At 46.9% G+C, this 20,868-nt stretch overlaps 1 protein-coding gene across 3 annotated transcripts; it reads right to left on the bottom strand.

Moving 5' to 3' along the window:
- Window positions 1–72: 72 nt before the first annotated feature.
- Copz2 (COPI coat complex subunit zeta 2) lies at window positions 73–11,844 on the bottom strand. 3 transcript variants are annotated; one of them, XM_046420609.1, is made up of 9 exons: window positions 11,708–11,844; window positions 10,946–11,020; window positions 8,026–8,107; window positions 7,395–7,501; window positions 6,913–6,968; window positions 5,946–6,023; window positions 3,617–3,668; window positions 2,959–2,997; window positions 73–408 (listed from the first exon to the last, which is right to left on the bottom strand). In XM_046420609.1, the coding sequence occupies exons 1-9, from the start codon at window positions 11,816–11,818 to the stop codon at window positions 361–363; spliced, it is 648 nt and encodes a 215-aa protein (XP_046276565.1). In that variant the 5' UTR covers window positions 11,819–11,844; the 3' UTR covers window positions 73–360. The 3 variants fall into 3 exon arrangements, with proteins under 3 accessions (XP_046276565.1, XP_046276566.1, XP_046276567.1); XM_046420610.1 differs by having other exon boundaries at window positions 7,395–7,486; XM_046420611.1 differs by lacking the exon at window positions 2,959–2,997.
- Between the last annotated feature and the right edge of the window lie 9,024 nt (window positions 11,845–20,868).

The raw sequence follows: 20,868 nt of genomic DNA, 5'->3' as shown, positions 1-20,868 counted from the left end.
GGAGCCGCAGAAAGCCCAGAAGCCCTTGTCTGAACACACACACCTCTCCCAGGCCAAGAAAGGAGGAGACCCTTGGCAGGAGACAAAGCAGATTTATTAGGGCCCTGACTCCAAAAGTCTAGGAGAAGTTCTGAGCAAAGCAGCTCAGCTGGTTCCCATGGCCCAGGGCAGGCCAGGGCACTGAGAAGGGGTAACCGAGCAGGGGCCAACCCTTTGCTTCTCAGAATCCCTGGCCCAGCTCCTCAAGGGTCAGTTCTGGGGGAGGCCTGGGAAGGCAGAAGGGTTTCTTCTGCCCCTTGGGCTTTTGCTAGGAATGGGGAAATGGTTCTCTTGGGGAAGGAAGCCTTGAATCCAGAGCCTTCATTTCAGTAACGACCATTTAATTTGTTCCTTGGCAGACTGGAGAACCTGGGATGGGGTATAGGAGGTTGAGAGAAAGAAGTGGGGAGAATGTCAAATACCTTTAAACTGGCAGTGAAAAATTCTACAGGGTCCCCAGCCGCCCCTGCAACCTTGGTCACTAGGTGGCAGCAGCTCTTCTCTGTCTGGGGCCAGACATCAAGGCAGAAAGGATAGGGCAGGTCCAACTGGCAGCAGCCAGCTCCCACCTCAGGCCCAACCCTGCCCAGCTCTCTAGTTCCTGCATCTGTAACCCTGGATGTAGCAGTGGCCCCTACCTCCCCCATGCCATGCCATGAGAATTCCTGTCCCCAGATACTGGGTTTAGTCACCTGACACCTCAGCAACCCACTAGCTCTGGTCTCAGCTAGCAGTGTGTTCTCAACTCCACCCAGTCCACTGCTGATGTGGCACAGCTGGAAAAGGGTGGGCCAGACCCTGCTTTGGCCACCTTCTGAGGAAGCAATCTGGGTCTAGTATGTATACAAATCTGTAGCACTGTGAATACCCAATGCTAATACAGCAGGGCCCCCAGGTGTCCTTCAGATTGTCTCTCCAGCCATTAAGCCTCTTTTCCTTAAAAGAAGGTAGATTCTACTCTGTGTATCTCTCTTCCTCCTGCAACTCTCTGGGGCATGTTGGGGTTCCCCTGATTCTCCTAGGGGAATCTAAATTTCTCTTCATTTGTATTCCCTATTTCACTACCTGCACTTTCCTTTTCACTCAAGAATTTCATTAAAAGTGCTTTGTCTTTGGGCTGGGGTTGTGGCTCAGTGGTAGAGCACTTGCCTAGCATGTGTGAGGCACTGGGTTTGATTCTTAGCACCACATATAAATAAAGGAATAAAATAAAGGCCCATCAACATCTAAAAAAAGTGCTTTGTCTTCATTCTTTGGCCCTCTGGAAAAGTGGTAATGGTTATTTGCTGAGCATGTATGGCTCACTAGAAGCTATGGGAGCTTCCTTGTAGTAGCCTGTTTGATTAACTCTCTGAATAACTCTCTGAAGAGGTCCTTCTATTATGTGAGACCCAGAGAGGTTGAGTAACTTGCCCTAGGTCACCCAACATTAGGTGTTAAGGTAGGACAACCTGAGATGCCTCATAGGAGCGCTTATTTTCTCATCTGCTCTGCTTATTGCCCCCAACCTCTTCTGCCCAGAAAATCGCCGTGCAATTGCATTAATTCCAGCAGGCCATGAGGATACACGGGGAACCAGAGGGCAGAGGGAGTGCTGAGAGTAGTGCAGAAAAATGGGCACCACACCTGGGGCTCCCCATTGGTGGGCACAGGCCCTTCTCAGTAGGGCCACCAGAGTAGGAGTGGTTAGTGCCAGGGCATGAAGCTCCACAGAAGCAGGATTAGTCTGAGCAGAGGGACCTGTGAGCAGACAGAACAGAGGTCAAGGAAGTCAGCCAATAGGATCATCTAGGTGTACGGTGGGAGTGGGCTTTTCCCTAGCCAGGTCCTTCAGAGGCAAGGTGACAAGTGATGAGCGGGGAGAGTTAGATCTTATGAGTTTAAGAGTCCTTTAACAGCTAGGTATGGTGCATGTCTATAATCCCAGCAATTTGGGAAGCTAAGACAAGAGGATCATAGGTTCAAGGCCAGCCTCAGCCACTTAGCAAGACCCTAAGCAGCTTAGCACTTATTCTCAAAATAAAAAAAGAGCTGGGGATGTGACTCAGTGATTAAGCATCCTTGGGTTTAATCCCTGCTACCAAAAAAAAAAAAAAAAGAGCTCTTCAACAAAGCTGGGTGCAGTAGCACATAACTATAGCCCATGTGCTCCAGGAGACTGAGGAAGAAGAATTGCTTGAACCCAAGAGTTTAAGACCAGCCTGTGACAACATAGGGAGAGCCCATCTCAAAAAAAAAAAAAAAAAAGGAGCTGGACAGATATAGTGGTCCACTTCTGTAATCCCAGCTACTCATAAGGCTGAGGCAAGAGGATCAAAAGTCCAAGGACAGCCTTGCTAATATAGCAAAATCCTGTCCAAAAAAATAAGATTTTTAAAAAGAACTGGGAGGGGTAGGAAGGGTGGTAATGTAACTGAGTGTTAGAGCACTTACCTAGCATGTGCAAGACCCTGGGTTCAGTCCCCAACATGACAAACAAAAAACAAAACCCAAACAAACAAACAACCTTTAACAATCCCAGTGAGGATCCTAAATGATGAGGGTGGGGTTTGGAGGTAAACTCCTAGTTGGTATCCTTTTTCCAAGTTGGGGGAGCATTGGGGCTTGAGCTCGCACATTTCTTTGAGAGACAAGTGACCCAGCCATCACCAAGGTAGGCAGTTCATTTCAAGTTTGATCCAATTGAACCAGGCCAGCAGACAAGTGAGCAGATGGCAAAGTGTCCCTTCATCCCTTATATGCAATTCTCCCACCCCAGAGACCTGGAAGCCTCCACTGATTCTAAGAGATAGCCCATCATGGCCTAATCCCTTCCTTTCTGCACCCCTGATCTCTTGGCCTTGATAGCATCCCCTGGGTTCCTCAGTTCTCCTTCTCTCTTTTAGCACATTTCTATTAAAGGCAGATGCAGGGGCCTACCTGGGTCACACTCTGTTCAGTTAAGCTGCTGTCATCTGCCTGCAGGGAAGCAGAATCAAAGGGTGGGGTTAGGCCATGGTGAGGTTGTTGGGACAGAGAGGTGAAGGAGAGGGACTTGGGGATTGAGAGAGCAGTGGTGAGTGTGGTCCAGAACTGCACCTGTATCTCTAGTTAGCAGAAGTCCTGCAGCCTGTCATTTGGAAGTCAAGACCCCTGGGATCTTTCTGTGGTGCATGGAGGGTGAGGGAGTGAAGGGGAATGAAGATGGAAGGCAAGGTTTCTTCAAGATACAAGAAAGTCAGAATAGGCAAGGAGATTCTGTCCACTCCCCCAAGTCAATCTCAAGGCCAAGGTAGCCACCAGGTATCCTTTTGAGGATTCACATATTTCCCTGCCTATACTTCCCAGGAGAGAGGGTGGGGCGGTGATTGTGATCCTGTTTTGGAGAGGACAAGATGATTTGTCTTAACAACAAGCTGCCACCCACCCACCCTGACCCTAGCAAATGCAATGGCTCAGGGGATGGCCTCTGCCAGAGGAACTCTGGCTTCCACTACCTGGGCCCTGGCAGACCCATGCCCAGGGAAGATGGGAAGTGGGAGGACAGGAAGGGCAACCTGGAGGAGATGGGAGTGAGGAGGGGTGAGGGAAGACTTACCCTAAAATTCACTTTCTGGATCACTTGCTGAGGGTCACTTTCCAGAATCACACTGCAAGATGAGAGAAAAACCAGGGGTGCGGGGGATTGGAGATGTGATTCTTTCCTCTGCCTCCTCTCCCAGACAAGCAGCTTCCCTCTCTTCCACCTATAGAATCTCCCCTCCAGGGCTCCTTCCCACGGATGATCCTCAAGTCACACCTCTCCCTCGACACAGAAGGCCCTCAGCTCTGCCTCATCTACTCTTCACATCTGTGGTTCATATCCTTGGTCATCACTGGGCAATAACTGTGAAGTGGGGCAGTCCAATTTAGAATGATCAGGCGTTATCAGGCATGGTGGCACACACCTGTCATCCCGGCTGCTTGGGAGGCTGAGGCAGGAGGAAATTGCAAGTTCTAAGCCAGCCTCAGCAACTTAGCCAGGCCCTAAGCAACTTAGCGATACTTTGTCTCTAAATAAAAAACAAAAAGGGCTGGAGATGTGGTGGCTCATTGGTAAAGTGCTCCTGGGTTCAATCCCCAGTCCAAAAAAAAGGCAAGGACTCACAAACTCAGAGCTCTTCAGTTTACTTCACTACCTGGGTCTAGGGATGAATTCCCTGTGGAAAGACTGAGCTACAGTGAAGAAAGGGAGGCCCTTGGGGGAGATTCCTCTCTTATCTCACTATTATTTCATGCCATGGGTCATGCTGGACATGAGAGAAATGGAATCTAAAAATCAGAATCTACCCTTTCTTCTGATAGATCTAAATCTTAAGGCTTTCCTCAGCCAAGGGACGGACACTCATGAGGCACTGGAGGTGCTATGGAACTGTTTGTGGTAGTGTGCAGGGTGCATGGGGTAAGAGGGCTCGCCACTGTGGTGGTACAGAGATGCAGCCACTGAGTATTCCTTCTTACCTGGTAAAGCTCCTCCAGGGCAGAAGTTTGGTTTTCTTTTTTACCAAGCCAATGGAAATAAACGTTTCCCAGAAGCCTCTTCCCAGGCTCCCTCTGGGCCCAGGATCTCTAGCCAGAGGTGTTGGAATCCATAAAGGCAGAGCATTCGCTCAGGGGCCACCTCCCTGGTAGGTGCTTCCTGGTTTTCCCTGACAGGAAGGTGAGCTTGGCAGTGGCAGATCCTGGGAAACTTAAGGAGCTTATACTCAGGCCACAATCTATACACAAAACCTAGTCTACCTCCAGTCACATTTAGGTCCCAGCAATCAGCACAAGGTGAGCAGTATAGCAGGCAGGCAATAGTCACAGGGGGAGGGAGGCATTTCCAGGAACTATAGCCCCTGCCCCCACGAAGGGTGGGACTGTGCCTTGGGAAGAGCATAATCTCTGGGACTGTTTGTTTTAAGAATTTTCTGTTATCCTTTGCCCTAGAGTCAGAACTTCTTTTTCTCCCTGATTATGGTCCCCTCTTCCCATTAGGGGAAAGCCCCTAACTAACTTTTCTCATAGGGGTTCCTGGGCTCATTGGCACAGCAACAGGAGACAGCACTTACCAAATGAGCTTCGTGTGCATCATCTTCTTTGGTCCCTATAAATCTATGACCTTAGTTTCCTCACCATCCCATTTTAAAGACAGGGAAAGTAAGGCTCAGTAAGAATGAGTAACTGGCCCAGGTCATGCATCTAGTTGTGTTGGAATGGAACTCTGAAAGGGGAATGGATGGGGTCTAGTAGACCATCTGAAATCCTTCCAGAGAAACAAATGTCTATGCTTCTTCTGGACCCTGGAGATCAAAATGGATTTCCCTAAACCCTGCCTATTAACCATCTGCCATAGGTTGATATCAGGATTCTCTCTCTCTCTTTTTTTTTTTTTTTTTTTTTTTTAGTTACACCCCCAGCCCTTTTTATTTATTTTGAGACAGGGCCTTACTAAGTTGCCTAGGACCTCATTAATTTGCTGAGGCTGGTCTTGAACCTGTGACCCTCCTGCCTCAGCCTCCCAAATTCCTGGGATTTCTGGCAAGCATCACCTTCTTTTTTTTTTTTTTTTTTTTTTTGGTGTTCAGTGCTGGGGATGGAATCCAGAACCATGCACATGCTAGGCGGCAAGTGCTCTACCATTGAGCTACAGCCTCAGCTAGGTAACTTTCTTATTTGGCTTGACTTTGGCTAACACTGACTTCAACCTCCATCCTTAGGAGTGAGGTGGGATTAAGGGGAAAGGTTGGGTGCATGGAATCACTGGGCATATATTGGGGGAAGCAAGTGAGAGTTGGCCAGAGAGCCTGACAATGTACTGTGAGCAATCTTGACTGATGGCCCACAAAGACCCTCTTGCTGTGAGTATCCCCAGCCCTTCCCTCTTCTCTCCAGCCCTTCCTCACCCGCCATCCACAATCTCATCCAGCACCAAGAAGGCTCCATCCATGTTCTCCAGCAACCAGCGCTTCTCCACATTCTTCCTGAGGGTAGACACAAGCTCCTGAGCTTCCCCAAGGCCAGCAGGAACCAGGAACTGAGTCTCTGTCTAGGCAAGGCAGACCCTCTCTCTCTCTAAAGACTGCCTCAATGACCACCCCTCTCCCCAATAAGGACAAGAAGGAGAATGTTAAGGGCTCTGAGGGCAGAGCCTGTGCAAAGGATTCTTTTTTTTTTTTTAATATACTTTTTAGTTGTAGATGGACACAATACCTTTATTTATTCAATTTATGTGGTGCAGAGGATTGAACCTAGGGCCTCACACATGCCAGTCAAGTGCTCTCTCTACTTCTGAGCCACAACCCCAGCCCCTGTGTGAAGGATTCTTGAGCACAGGGTAGGTCTGCTTCCTGAAGCCCCACCTTGCCCAACCTCCATCACTTTGGGCACTGATATCCACATGCCCACCATGGGAGCCCCAATGCATTTCATAGCTGGTTTAGGTGCTCCCACACTACTGTGGTTAATTTGTGTCACCTGTGCTTGTTTATTTTTCAGTTATCCTAGTTTGGTTTACCCAGGTCACACTCGCTGGAACAGAGATCAGATAACAGAATAGAGGTGCTGGGAAAACCACCTGGAGCTTCAAGACAAAAACCCTGAGTTTGGATCTCTGTTATGATATTAACACTCATGACCTCAGGCACTCACTTAGCATGTGGAGACTCAATTGTGGACTATACCCTGCATGTGGCTCTGCTCTGGGTGGCACCACAGTGGTCAGGTAAAAGTCAGGGGCCTTGGTGAAAGATGCTCTGGTTCTAGTCCTGGGCTTGCAGTGATTTCAGGAGGAAAGCAGAGAGGAAGGACCCTGCCTCTGGGACAACCAAGGCCTAGGGGCTGGGATCCTGGAGGGCAGAGAATCTCACTCACCTTAACATGTGGCTCAGAGACTCAAACAGGCAGGTGAGAACAGACATGAGCATCAGCTGAGGGAAGGCAGATGTGGGAGGAGGAAAAGAAGACAGCTGAGCCCAGAGTCTCAAAGGACACCCCCGAGCCCACCATGTAGGCCGCAGTGGGCAACCCTCCCTTGTCTGCCAGTACTCGGCTAGAGGCTGACTGTAGTTTGACCTGAGAGGCAACTTCCCTGGGTCTGGACTGGGGGACACTGAATATCTGCTTCTCTAGTTAAGAAAGAATCAATGGATCCCTGCAGAGGGTTTGATGACTTCATTTCTGGTTCCTAAGGAACCCAAGGGGCATTATAGATACATATCATCTCAGAAAGAACCATTTTGGCTGCCCCTCCCTACCTCAAGACCTAGAGGAGGGATACCAATGGTGAGCCTCCAGAACCCACCTCCACCCAAGACTCCAAGCCAGACCTTGTCACCCCAAATTCCTGAACTCACCTCGTTCTCATGGGATGAGCCCACCACATACAGGAAGAGGTCAATGCTGCTCTTGTAGACGATGGTCATGCCCCCAAAAAATGCGATCTCACCTAGAGGTGGAAGGGCTTTTGGCTCTGGTCACCTTGGCCTGGTAACAACATGGCCCCTCCTCCCAGTTGCTTCCTCTGCATCTCTTCCTCTATTTTCCTCTTCCCCTCCCAAGGAGCCCATGAAAGACCAGAATCAGTGACACTGCCCCTAGGCTGCTCTGTGTCCTTGGTCCCACCAATGCTATATTTCTAGGGACATCCTCATGCTAAGGAGTCAGCAAACTCTGTTCAAAGTTGACTTCCCATCCACCCTCTACCATGTGCCATTCCCTGAGAACAGGTCCAGGCTCGGGGTGCCACAACACAGTTGGCCTCCTCAGTGGAGAGATCTGGCTGTGCTGGGAGGTGGGTGTGGAGAGTGAGGGTTCCTGGATGAAGGGAGTGAAGAACAGCGGACAAGGGGACGATGGACAGCTTTAGGAGAGAAGGTAATGGCCTGTGGGTACGGAAGGCTGACAGGGACAGATGTGTGTGGAGATGCAGAAGGCAATGAACAGCAGTGTTCTTGAGTTCTGGAGAAGGAAGAGGTGGACACTTACTCTCAGTCTTACTGGTCTTGTTGAAGACATTTTTCTCAAAAACCATCTGCTCCTTCATGGATGGGAATGTGTCATCATAATACTGTGAGAAAAAGAACAAGGGGCAAAAAAAAAAAAAAAAAAAAAAACCACACACATTCCACAAAGCCTCGTTCCTTCCTGGGTGGGGAGCAGGAGATGTGGACAGACCCTGTGGGACCCTGCTGCCATGCCATGTTTCCCTTTCATGATCCTCCATGCCTGAATGCACCCTAGTTCCCATAAGCAAATTCTAAATAAAGAAAGACAAAATAGCAGGGCACAGTGGTGCACGCCTGTCATCCCAGCAGCTTGGGAGGCTGAGGCAGGAGGATCATAAGTTCAAAGCCAGCCTCAGCAACGGCAAGGCGCTAAGCAACTCAGTGAGACCCTGTCTAAATAAAATACAAAATAGGGCTGGGGATGCAGCTCAGTGGTCGAGTGCCCCTGAATTCAATTCCTGGTAACCCCTCCCCCCCCAAAAAAAAAGAAAAAATAGAGACTATTGAGGGTTCTTTGGACTCCCCTTCCTGGTTTCTTTCTTTCTTTGCTGTGCTGGGGATTGAAGCCAGGGCTTTACACATGTTAGGCAGGTGCTTTACCTACTACATCCCCAGCCTAAATATTGTCACTAAGTCACACTGTTTTGACACTAACCTGAGCCTACAGAAGTAGGCAAAGTCAGGAGTCTTCCCTAAACAATAACCAGCATAGATACAGCTAAGTTATAGATAAGGAAACTGGGACATGAGAAAGTCAGAAACCAGGCGCAGTGGTGCAAGCCTGTCATCTCAGCTACTGGGGAGGCTGAGGCAGGAGAATTGCAAGTTTGAGGTCAGCCTGGGCAACTTAGGGAGATCCTGTCTCAAAATAAAAAAGTACTGGAGGGCTGTGGTTGTAGCTCAGTGGTAGAGCACTTGCCTGGCATAGGGAAGGCACTGGGTACAATTCTCAGTACCATATATAAATATAATATATATAAATAAATCATAAGGCCCATCAACAACTAAAATATATATATATATATATATATATATATATATATATATATATATATTTTTTTTTTTTTAAAACCTTTATTTATTTTTATAGTTTTCAGCAGACACAACATCTTTGTTTGTATGTGGTGCTGAGGATCGAACCCGGGCCACACACATGCCAGGCAAGAGCACTACTGCTTGAGCCAAATCCCCAGCCCCTAAAAAATATATTTTAAAAAAGTACTAAAATGTAGTTCAGTGGTAAAATCACCCCTGGGTTCAATCCCCAGTACCACCATAAAAAGGGGGGGGGGGGCTTTCCAATATCTCAAGGTGGTAAGGGTTATAGCTGATATTCAATACCAATGATCATCTGGCTTCAGACAAGGTTGTGTCAAAGATTCAATACCTAGTGAGAAGTTCCTAGCACATATTCCATAACTAAATCAATGTTTGTTTTTTTTTTATTTTGTTTTGTTTTGTTTTGTTTAAGTTTGGTAAGCCTCTCCCCCTGACTCAATTTCTTAGTCTGTAACACGGATGGGTCTACTGGGCAGGCAGCCCTGGAGGCTTTAGCATTGCTGATCCACCCTGGCCATCTGCCAGGGCAAGGTGTGGTTAGCTCAGCTTTCAATTTTCTGGATGTAAATTTTGCCACTTTGTACTCTGCAGGCAAGTTAGCAGTCTCCCTGCTGGCTCCTGCTGTCATGAACAAATTCATTTGAATGCTATGAAAACAAACAAAAAAAAAATCAGCCTCAAACAAATGAAAAATTTGTAATGCATTTCATAGCTAATTTAGATGCTATAGTTTTATTCCAGCTAATTGTGTCAATTGTAGAAATTTCTTTTTGGATTATCCTAGTTTGGTTTACCCAGGCCATGTTCAGGGATGAATACCAAATAACTGAATAGGTGTCCAGAGAAAAGCCACCCTGAGCTTTAAATCAACATTGAGTCTGAGGTGGGCACAGTGGTGAATGCCTATAATCCCAGTGCCTCAGGAGGCTAAGGCAGGAAGATCAAGAGTTCAAAGCCAGCCTCAGCAATGGCAAGGTGCTAAGCAACTCAGTGAGACCCTGTCTCTAAATAAAATACAGAATAAGACTACGGATGAGGCTCAATGGTCGAGTGCCCCTGTGTTCAATCCCTAGTAAAAAAAAAAAAAAAAAAAAAAATTAAAAATCAAGTTTGAACTTGGGAGGATGAGGAAGGAAGATCACAAGTTCAAAGCCACCCTCAACTCAGCAACTTGGCTAGGCTAGGACCTAGGCAACTTAGTGAGATCCTGTCTCAAAATAAAAAATAAAAAAGACTGGGAAAAAATAAAAACTCAGTGGTAAAGTGCTCTTAGGTAGGTTCAATTCCTAATACTGGGAAAAAAAAAACCTGAGTTTGGATCTCTGTTACAATATTAATAAGACCTTAGGCAACTCATTTAGTATCTGTGCATCTCATTTTCTGCATCTGTGAAATTAAAAGAATTGGATTATATGATCTCTAAAATCCCACCTGGTCCTAAATCTTTATACTAATTCCTTCATTCTTGCAGAACAAAAGTGGAAGTCCCTTATTTAGTTTAAGGACTAGGACTCCTTGGCCCCAGGCTGAATACTCCACTGACCTCTTGGGAGGAAACTTCCCATGCCCAGGGTCCAGCTGGTCAGTGGAAGGATGATAAGACAAGGCAGGCAGCATAAGTAGAAACAGAGGAGATGCCCCCTATAGTCAGGGCCAGCAGCTTGACAAGACAGGAAAGTGGACAGAATGACCTCTGGAAGGGTCTAAACGGAGCTGCTGTGCACCACAGAGACCACAGTAGAGTCTCTCCAGATATAGGGAGTCAGCTGGGTGTTGGGTGGAGACCTCTGTTCTTGGGGCTGTATTACTGTGTGTTCAGAGTCCCAAAGGGTGAGGGTTACCTTGGCCAGCAGCCGTCGCCCATCATTATCTAGGATGAAAACAGCCTTGATGGTGTAGAGGGAAGGTTCCTGTAACTGACACCGGGGAGGAAAGCTCCGTTTGTCCCCTGACTCAAGGTGGACACCCGGGTACGGGCTATAGGATTTGCGGGCCCTAGGAATACATCCTCAGGCTCCAGCGACCCCAGCCTCCAGTCCATAGCTGGTTCCAGCCCAACCCTGTGCCACATGGGCCCACTCCACTCCCAGACAGATGTTCCACTGCAGGCCCTGGGTGGGCGCTGTGCCTGCTGGGTGCAGAAAGTCCTACCTGGCCCAAGTTCTGTCATGCACTGACTGCTCCAGAGCCCGAGTCGGAGTGTATCACAGAACCTAGGCCAGGGGGACAGCGGCGCCGAGCCTCCTCCGTCCAGCTGGCCCCAAGCTCCAGAAGTACAGCCATCACCCACGGGCGACGGAAACTCAGTCCCGGCCCACTCGTCACCCACTCCTCACCCCTCCCAGCGGAATCCCTACACCGTCCCCGCCCCCAGTCAATCCCCATCACTGCTCCGAGTTCCCCTACAACTTCCATTCCGCACCGGCCGACTCGGGACAGGCCTCCGGGCCAGAACGAAAATTTCCTCCCCTCCCTGGGCCCGGGTCCCTTCCCCAGGGCTGGTCATTGGTGGCACAAAGTTCCCGCCGCCAGTCGTGAGTTGGCTGCCCCCTCCTCGCTCCCCCGCCGCCCGCGCCCCGCGCCCGCGCCCGCCTGCTCCGTACCCGCAGCCCCGAGGGCTCCCCGGCTCCGGCGGGCGGCGTCGGGCCCCCGGCCTGGGCAGCCGCGGCCCCCTCCCCCGGGTGCGGACGTGGCCAGGCCTCGGGCCGCTGCATTCCTCTAGCCGCCTCGCACTGACAGCGCCGCCCGCCGCCCCGCCCCGCGCCCGCCCGCGGGCCGCCCCCCGGGGCGCCGCCGGCGCCTCCCCTCCGCCAGCTCGGGTGCGTGGCGCTGCCTTCCTCGCTGCCCCTTCCTCCTCTTGCCCTCCCTGCTCTCCCTTCGAGCCCTCGCAGCCCTGCGCCCACAACCCAGTCTCTACTGAGCTGCGGTCCACCAACTTTTCTCTCTCCGGCTTTCCTGTTTTCTGCTCCTTGAAGCCCCCAGACAGAGCTCAGCGCCCTCAGGTGGGCCCGGGACCAGTCTCTCTTCCTGCTTCCTGCCTCCTGCACCGGTACCGAAGGCTGTCCTGGGGCCAGCAGTAAGCAGGTGGAACCCACTTTGGTCTCTAGACCCCTGGTTGGTATCATCGTGACAACGATGCTTTGGATCTCAGGACAGGTTCTAACAGTGAGAGCTGATGGCAACAGCTCAGTAGAGACTCATCTGCTGAAAAGAGGCTTTCCCTTTCTCCTCACACTATTTGGGGAGCCATGGTCCCAGGCACCTTCCCAGAAATCTCTCAAGACACAAATGAAGCACAGATGAGAGGCTAACAGGACAGATGCAGAAATGCTCCTTCTGCTGTGGCACCAGGCTTTGCAATATGTTTGGTTTTCTGGGGTCTAAGTCTACCAGAGGACAAATGCTTATTTCATGATACTCTGGCCAGTGGGCGGTTCACACCCAGTGAAGCAAAATGAATTGTACTTAGGCACTCACCTGGAGCAACACCAGGAGTGCCTTTTACACCAAACGCTTTCAAGTACTTATCTAACACAAGCAATGTTGAGGAAAGAGGGACCCAGGCTGTGTGACTTTTTCAAGACCAATAAGTAGTTGAGTGGGGAGGGAACCCACATTTTAGACTAAAAGTTTCTTCCTGTTCTTTCCTTCAAGGACTCTTATATTACGTATCATATTCACTCATCCCAAAGAGCTGCTCAATGGGGTTTTCCCTCCCCTGAATGCATGGAGCCTTCTCTTCTTTAAATTTGGGCTTAAATATCATGGTAGGATGAGGTGGCACATACTCCTAGCTACTGGGGTGGGGGGCTCTGAGGCAGGAGGATGACAAGATCCTGCCTTGAGACTCTGTCTCAAAATAAAAATAAATGAGGGCTGAGGATATAGATAAGTGGTAGAGTATCTGCCTAGCATGAGTGAGGCCCTGGGTTTAATTTCCAGTGCCACCAAAAAAAAAAAAAGTCACAAAAAGGACCCCTTTGACAGTGACTGTATCTAACTTGATAGTCCATCCTGTCTTGTTCTCTCAGTACCCTACATTTTTCATGTACTTCTCTCAATCTCAATATAATCTTTTTCTTTTTTTGGTACCAGGGGCATTCAACCACCGAGTCACATCCCCAGCCCTATTTTGTATTTTATATTTAGAGACAGGTCTCACTGAGTTGCTTAGTGCCTCACTAAATTGCTGAGGCTGGCTTTGAACTCGTGATCCTCCTGTCTCGGCCTCCCAATCCGCTGAGATTACAGGTGTGTGCCACTGTGCATGGTTCCATATAAGTTTTACTAATTTCTTTGTAAGTACATATGTCCTTCTCCCCTCCAGACTTTGAGGCCTGGGAGCACAAAGATAATGTGCCTGTCTTTTTCTCTATGGAATCCCTGGTGCCTCTCACAGGCTTGGCATTAACAGGTCCTTTTTTTTTTTTTTTTTTTTTTTTTTTGTACTGGGGATTGAATTTAGGATGTTCTACTACTGAGTTACATTCCCAACCCTTTTTATTTTTAAATTTGGAGACAGAGTCTTGCTAAGTTACCAAGGCTGACCTTGAATTTATGATCCTCCTGACTCAGCTTCCAGAGTTTCTGGGATTACCAGTGTGCAAGAACTGTGGATGTAGCTCAGTGGTACAATGCTTGTAGACTTAGACCCCAGAAAATCAAGGCTGTATAAGGCTGTAGGTTTGATTCCCCAGAATTGCAATCAATCAATAGATATTTTTTAAAAGGAAAATAGAGCAAGAATGGGAATCAGGAATGTGAGTGGATGAGAAGAGAGGCAGAATGCCATTTTTATTATGCATCTGAGAGAGCCTTCAAGAAAGATACTTGATACCACCAGGCATGGTGGCACACACCTGTATTCCCGGGGACTTGGGAGGCTGAGGCAGAAGGATTGTAAGTTTGAGGCCAGCCTCAGCAACTGTGATACCCTAAGCAACTTAGTGAGACCCTGATCCCTCACCCCTGCAAAAGAAAGAAAGATACTTGAATAAAGGATGGAAGCAGGCAAAGGAGTGAGCCATGCTGACATCTGAGGAGATCTGAGGAGACATCTACTGAACCTCTTTCTATGAGGATATAGAAGTTGCATCTGAGCCTTTCTTGCAGGCTATCAGAGTTGAGTTGTAATAGTGAAGACAGTCAACACTATTTGGAACAGTGGGTGGGGGCAGTATCTTTCTTTTCTCTGTCTCTCTTGTTTTTTTTTTGGGGGGGGCAGTACTGGAGATTGAACTCAGTGGCTCACACATGTTAGGCAAACACTCTACTAATCTATGTCCCCAGCATATCTGGGCATTTTGTTTGGCCTCTAGATCATCAAAGTATGTCAGTGGTCAAGCTGGCTGGGTATGTTATAGAAAATATTGATTTGATTATTTGGATGCTTTAATACCTCTGTGAGCTAGTCCTTATTTAGCTCATGTAGAAAGACAGCACCAAAAAGCCCCCTGGGGCATTTATCAGCCTCTGTTGGGCTCATGGTGCCCACCAGGGGAAAACGTCAGCCTCTGGAAGAAGGGAGAGGGGAAGACATGGAAAGATAGGGGCCTGAGGAGGGTGGGGGTAGAACCATGGGAATGGCAAGGGAGAAATTAATTGCAGGGATAGATGAAAAGGCACTGGAGGGGGCCTATGGCTTGGGCTAAGAGAAGTCTAGCTGGGAAGGAAGCTTAGGAACCGCGAAACCCTCATCACCTCGACCTGTTCCACCACTGTTGTTGCTATTCTTATAATCACCAAGATCTCTTTACATCTTAAGTACAGAGATGAATAAATAAATTCAGAGTCTTCACATTGAACCTTTCAAGGAGATGTTTCCCAATGATGGCCCTTCCCAGACTCCCTCAGTGGAGTCCTAGGGAACTCCCCAGTTACTTCCCCAGCCTAAGCTACACCTCTGATGGGGTTCTATGTACAGAGGCAGACAAAGAGTGTACTTAAGACAGTGTCATCCTCAGTGTTGCCCCACGAGGACTCCAGTTCATGGCCTGCAGCACTGAAAAGGTGTGCAGATTCAACAAGAAAGAGTCAACTCAACAGTCTGCCTGGGGCGGGGAAGCCATGGCTGTGGAAGCATGCAGCCTTCATGTTTCTTTGCTTTCTGATCCCCGGTGGTGTGGTTGCCTGGGAATGAGGGCAGGGGCAGTGCATATTTCTAACTGCTAGAGATTCTACAGTCACTGCACTCAGGATTGGAGTCCTAGAGTCCTTTGGAGTCCTAGAAAACAGGTGATTCAAATGGGGTTCTCCTGTGGATCATGGTATATTTTGGAGGGGAGACCATTCCATTTCCTCTGATTCATTCTTCTACTGCTGCATGTCTGTGCTGTATGCCCTGGGATTTTAGCATCTATTTCTGTGTGACAAGAAGAAACAGCTCCCTTGGGTACTAGCCCCTAGATCCTTCCTGCTATAATGTCAAGTGGGAGAGGTGTGTGGAATAAGAGGTACGGATGTATGTTGTGCTTGAAAGAAAACTAAAGCTTCAATGCTCCATCTGCAGAATGGGCTTTCAGTAGACCATTCTAAAGACAGCTCTCATTTCTTCAACATCTTTGGCTTTCTCTGGCACAAAGTTTCAGGGTGGTAGAGAGATAATTGACCAACAAAGGGCCTCACACTCAACTCTACCCCCATGTGCAAGTGTCTTTACACACATGATCTGATTTTTCTTTTTCTTTCTTTCTTTTCTTTTCCTTCCTTCCTTCCTTCCTTCCTCCGTGTCTCTCTCTCTCTCTCTCTCTCTCTCTCTCTCTCTTTCTTTCTTGGGATTGAACCCAAGGGTGCTTAACCACTGAGCCATATCCCCAAATCTTTTTTTTAAAATATTTTTATATTGTTGATGGACTTTCATTTTCACTTATTTGTATGTGGTGCTGAGAATTGAACCCAGTGCCTCAGGCATGCTAGGCAAGCACGCTACCACTGAGCCACAACCCCAGCCCCCCAAATCTTTTTATTTTTTATTTTGAGACAAGATCTAACTAAGTTGCTTAGGGCCTGGCTAAGTTGCTGAGGCTGGCTTTGAACTTGTGATCCTCCTGCCTTAGCCTCCCGAGCTGCTGGGATAACAGGTGTTTGCTACCGAGCCTGGCACATGATCTGATTTTTAAGACTTGTGAATATCTATATTGTCTTCATTTAGCTTAGGCTAGTCTAGCTAGTAACAGCCAGATATGTGAAGCCATCTATGAGTACAATCACCCACCTTTCCACTTCACAAGGGCACCTGCCTAATCATAACATATTGCACTGAGAGCTATGCAAAGAAAATTTGTTTGGGGCAACTCAGACATATTAGGAGAGTTGAACTAAGTTTCAAAAATTTACACCAAGATATAAATGAACAATAAGGCATTTTCATTGTATTGGTCAAGGAAGAGAATGTTTTAGGACTAAGAAAGAGAACATCCTAAAACCAGATGATGATTCTAGTCTGCATTAGCCCTGCAGTTCTTTTTTCACCCAATTTGGATTATTGCTCCAAGCTAGTGATTCTCTGCTCCAACTGCACATAAGAATCACCTAAGGAACTTCTGCAAAATATTGATGCCCAATTCTGCTCTGAGAGGCTCTGATTTAATTAGTTTAGGATGGGACCTAAGTGTTGATATTTTTTGCAATTTCCCCAGGTTATTCTCACATGCAGCCAGGCTTGAGAAGCAATCTTCTAAGATAGTGTGGTGGTATGTATAGGGAAGAGGTGGGCTGGAAAAAGAGCTTTACCTCTGTTGATAGTTTAATGGTAACAAATTTGCTAATGATGTTTACCATATAAGAAAGGGAGCCAGATGTCTGGATTAGCAGAGAAACATTCTTGATTTCATTGCAAGACACACTAATAGTATTGACAGGATGTAATCCTAGAATCTCTCAGAAGGGATGTAAGAAGGAAACCTCAGACAGCCAGCTAATTCATTCTCCTGGATTAGATGGGGTTGGAAAATGAGAAATGCTTATATAGATTAGCAACATTTATTTATTTATTTATTTATTTATTGTACCAGGGATTGAACTCAGAGGTTCTCAACCACTGAGCCACACTCCCAGCCCTGTTTTGTATTTTATTTAGAGACAAGGTCTCACTGAGTTGCTTGGCACCTTGCTGTTGCTGGGACTGGCTTTGAACTCTCGAATCTCCTGTCTCAGCCTCACAAGCCTCTGGGGTTACAGGCATGTGCCACCACGCCCAGCCTAAAAACATTTTTAAAGAAGGAAAAATAATGGGCAATCAGAATGGCTGAGAGACTGGGTTTCCCTTAGAGGAAAAAGCAATTCCCACTGTTCCTGGAGAAATTCACGCTCCAGCCAGTCTACTCTCCCACAGATCTTTTTTTTTTTTTTTTCCTTAGGGTTTCCTGGCAGGTGTCACCCTCCAGGGATGACTGGAGGATGGATGTGCCTGCTGGTAGCAGCAGTAGCAACAGCAGCAGCAGCAGTGGCAGCTTTTCCTACAGAGAAGCCTGGATCAATACATACTCTCTGGAGGAGGAGTGGGAATTTCACTGTATGCTTTATAGTTCGCTGGCTCTTTTATTACCCTAAATCCCTGTGCATTAAAGCCAACCTCCTTCCTGGCTTCCCACTGCCTTTTCCTGTTCTGTGCAGCCTGGATTCGCAAGGGCAAGTCTGGTTTTACTGATGGCTGTCAACCTCTCCCTTAGGGAGCAAGCGCATGCGCTCCCTTTTTCCAGAGGTCTTCTCAGTCTGATTTAATGGATATACTGGGACTGATGACACATCAGCATGGGATCTTTCTTTTGCTTCTTGGGTAATTGTCCTATTAACAGTTGTCCCAGGCAAAGGGAAGGGGGAGGGTGGTTTGCTGGGTAAAAAAGGACACACCCTGGATTTTACAAGGTTAATCAGCAGGTTCTGGGAAGGAGGTTTGCACCTGCTCAGACTTGATCTGGAACTCTAGACAAAGTGCAAGGCAGTCTTTCTGTCTGTACTCCCTACCATGGAGTATCAAATATCCCTGGCGCACATCTCGCGCCAGGCTTAACCGACTGCTGTTACAACTGAGATTTTCTATACCTACAGTCTCCTCAGCCCTTGCGACTCTTGGCAGTTTCCCTTTACTTTCCATCTTTCTGAAACTGCTGAGCAGAAAACTTTCTCTTATTACTCCCCGTTCTTCATCTTCCTCTTCCTCCTCCTCTTCCTTCTCTCTTCCTCCTTCTTCTTCATTTTTATTTCTTTATTTACTTATTGTGGTGTTGGGAATTGAATCCAGGGAATACACTCTACCACTAAATTCTGCGTCCCCAGCCTGCCCCCGCTAATTCTTTAACCCAATAATACTGTTCCTGATCCATCTCTCTCCTATTTTACACTCAAATTATTATGCACATTTATATAGGGTACTCGAAGTTAGGAAGCAGAAGAAATGAACCACATAATATGGGCAAAAACAAAATGTCTCTCCATTGCTCTCTTACCCCTTTTCTAACATGGGCTCCTCTTCTCAGTGCCTGCCATCCCTTCCATACCCAAGACCCAGAGGGGTCTTGAAACTGCTATTCAAATATACATACGAGGGACTGAAGCGGTGACTCAGTGGCAGAGCGCCTGCCTATCATGTGCCAGGCACTCGGTTCGACTCTCAGCCCCATATATAAATAAATAAAATAAAAGTCCATTGACAACTAAAAATTACTTTAAAAAAGATACATATGAATTATTAAAAAGAGACCACATAGAACCAAGTGTGATGGCCCACTTCTGTAATCCCAGCTACTTAAGTAGCTGAGGCAGGAGGATTCCCTGAGCCCAAGAGCTCCATCCTGGTAACACAGTAAAACCAGTGTCTTTTTTGTGTGTATGGTACTGGGGATAGAACTCAGGGGTGCTCTAATACTTGGCTCCTCCCCCAGTCCTATTATTATTATTATTATTATTATTATTATTATTATATTTTATTATTTTGAGACAGGAACTTGCTATGCTGCCCAGGCTCCTCTCTAACTTGCATTAAAGCCAACCCCCTTCCTGGCTTCCCACTGCCTTTTCCTGCCTCAACCTCTTGCATCTGTTTTGTTTTTAATAATAAAATAGGACTTTTAATTCAGTACTCAGGGACTGAATCCAGGGCCTCACATGTTAGTACTCTACCACTGAGCTACATCCCCAGTCTATTTTCATTTTGTGACAGGGTCTCACTAAATTGCCTAGGCTGGTCTCGAACTTGTGGTCCTCAGCTTCCCTACTAGCTGGGATTACAGGGTACCCTGATTTAGATAGCCTTTTTTTCATATATATATATTTTTTAGTTGTCAATAGACCTTTATTTATTTATGCACGGTGCTGAGAATTGAACCCAGTGCCTCACACATGCCAGGTAAGTGCACTACCACTGAGCCCCAGCCCCAGCCCCTAGATAGCCTTTCTTAAAAAAAAAAAAAAAAAAAAAAAAAATATATATATATATATATATATATATATATATATATATATATATATCCCATTATCTCTCCAGTGTGGCTTCCCTACACTATTTTGTCTTGGTGAATACTTATCTTACCAAATTTCATGTTACTTCTTTTAATGTGTGTGATTTTATTTCTTTTCTTAGGCACCTGATATCATGTTAGGCAGCTCAAAAGACATTTGGAGGCTTTGGGTTCTGTCCCTAGTACTTGGAAAACACAAATGGAGGGCTGGGATTGTAGCTCAGTGGTAGAGCACTTGCCTAGCACATGTGAGACACTGAGTTTGACCCTCAGCACCACATAAAAATAAATCAATCAAATAAAGGTATCCATCTACAACTTAAAATTCTTTTTAAATACACAAATGGATTTGTCTAAAATAGTTTTGCTGGCATTAAGATTTCCTTACTTGCTAGGTGTGGTGGCACACACCTGTAATCCCAGCAGCTTGGGAGGCTGAGACAGGAGGATCACGGGTTTAAAGCCAGCCTCAGCAATGGCGAGGCTCTAAGCAACTCAGTGAGACCTGTCTCTAAATAAAATACAAAATAGGGCTGGGGATGTGGCTCAGTGGTTAAGTGTTCCTGAATTCAATACCTAGTACCAAAAAAAAAAAAAAATCCCTTACTCCCCCAATTGTTTGTTTAACTGTGTCAAAATTTTAAATTGTCTTATATTGTTTGTGTCAAAAACAATCACTTGGGCTGGGGTTGTGGCTCAGTGGCAGAGTGCTTGCCTCGCACATGTGAGGCACTGGGTTCAATCCTCAGCACCACATTAAATAAAATAAAGGTATTATGTCCATCTACAACTAAAAAAATTAAAAAAAAAATCAATCACATGGGGCTGGGGCTACAGCTCAGCGGTAGAGCACTTGCCTCACACAAGAGAGGCACCAGGTTCAATCCTCAGCACCACATAAAAATAAATAAAGATATATGTCCATCTACAACTAAAAAATAAATTTAAAAAAAATCATTTGCTGGACACAGTGGCACATACCTGTAATCCTAGCAACTGAGGAGGCTGAGGAAGAATTGCAAGTTTGAGGTTAGCCTGTCTCAAAATAAAAAAAAAAAGAAAGAAAGAAAAGTTGGGCACCATGGTGTATGTCCATGATCCTAGTGATGCCAGAGGCTGAAGGAAGAGGATCAGAAGTTTGAGGCTAGCCTCAGAAACTTAATGAGACCTGTCTCAAAAAAAAAAAAAAAAGAAAGAAAGAAAAGAAAAGAAAAGGACTGGGGATGTACCTCCATGATAGTGCCCCAGGTTTCAATCCCCAGTACCAAAAAATAAAAAAATAAAAATATATATGCATGCATGTATAT

This window comes from Marmota monax, unplaced genomic scaffold (assembly GCF_021218885.2).
Source record: "Marmota monax isolate L192 unplaced genomic scaffold, Marmota_monax_Labrador192_F-V1.1 WCK01_AAM20220418_F8-fsc00064, whole genome shotgun sequence".
Lineage (NCBI taxonomy): Eukaryota > Metazoa > Chordata > Mammalia > Rodentia > Sciuridae > Marmota > Marmota monax.
This window is presented reverse-complemented; position numbering and strand designations above follow the sequence as displayed.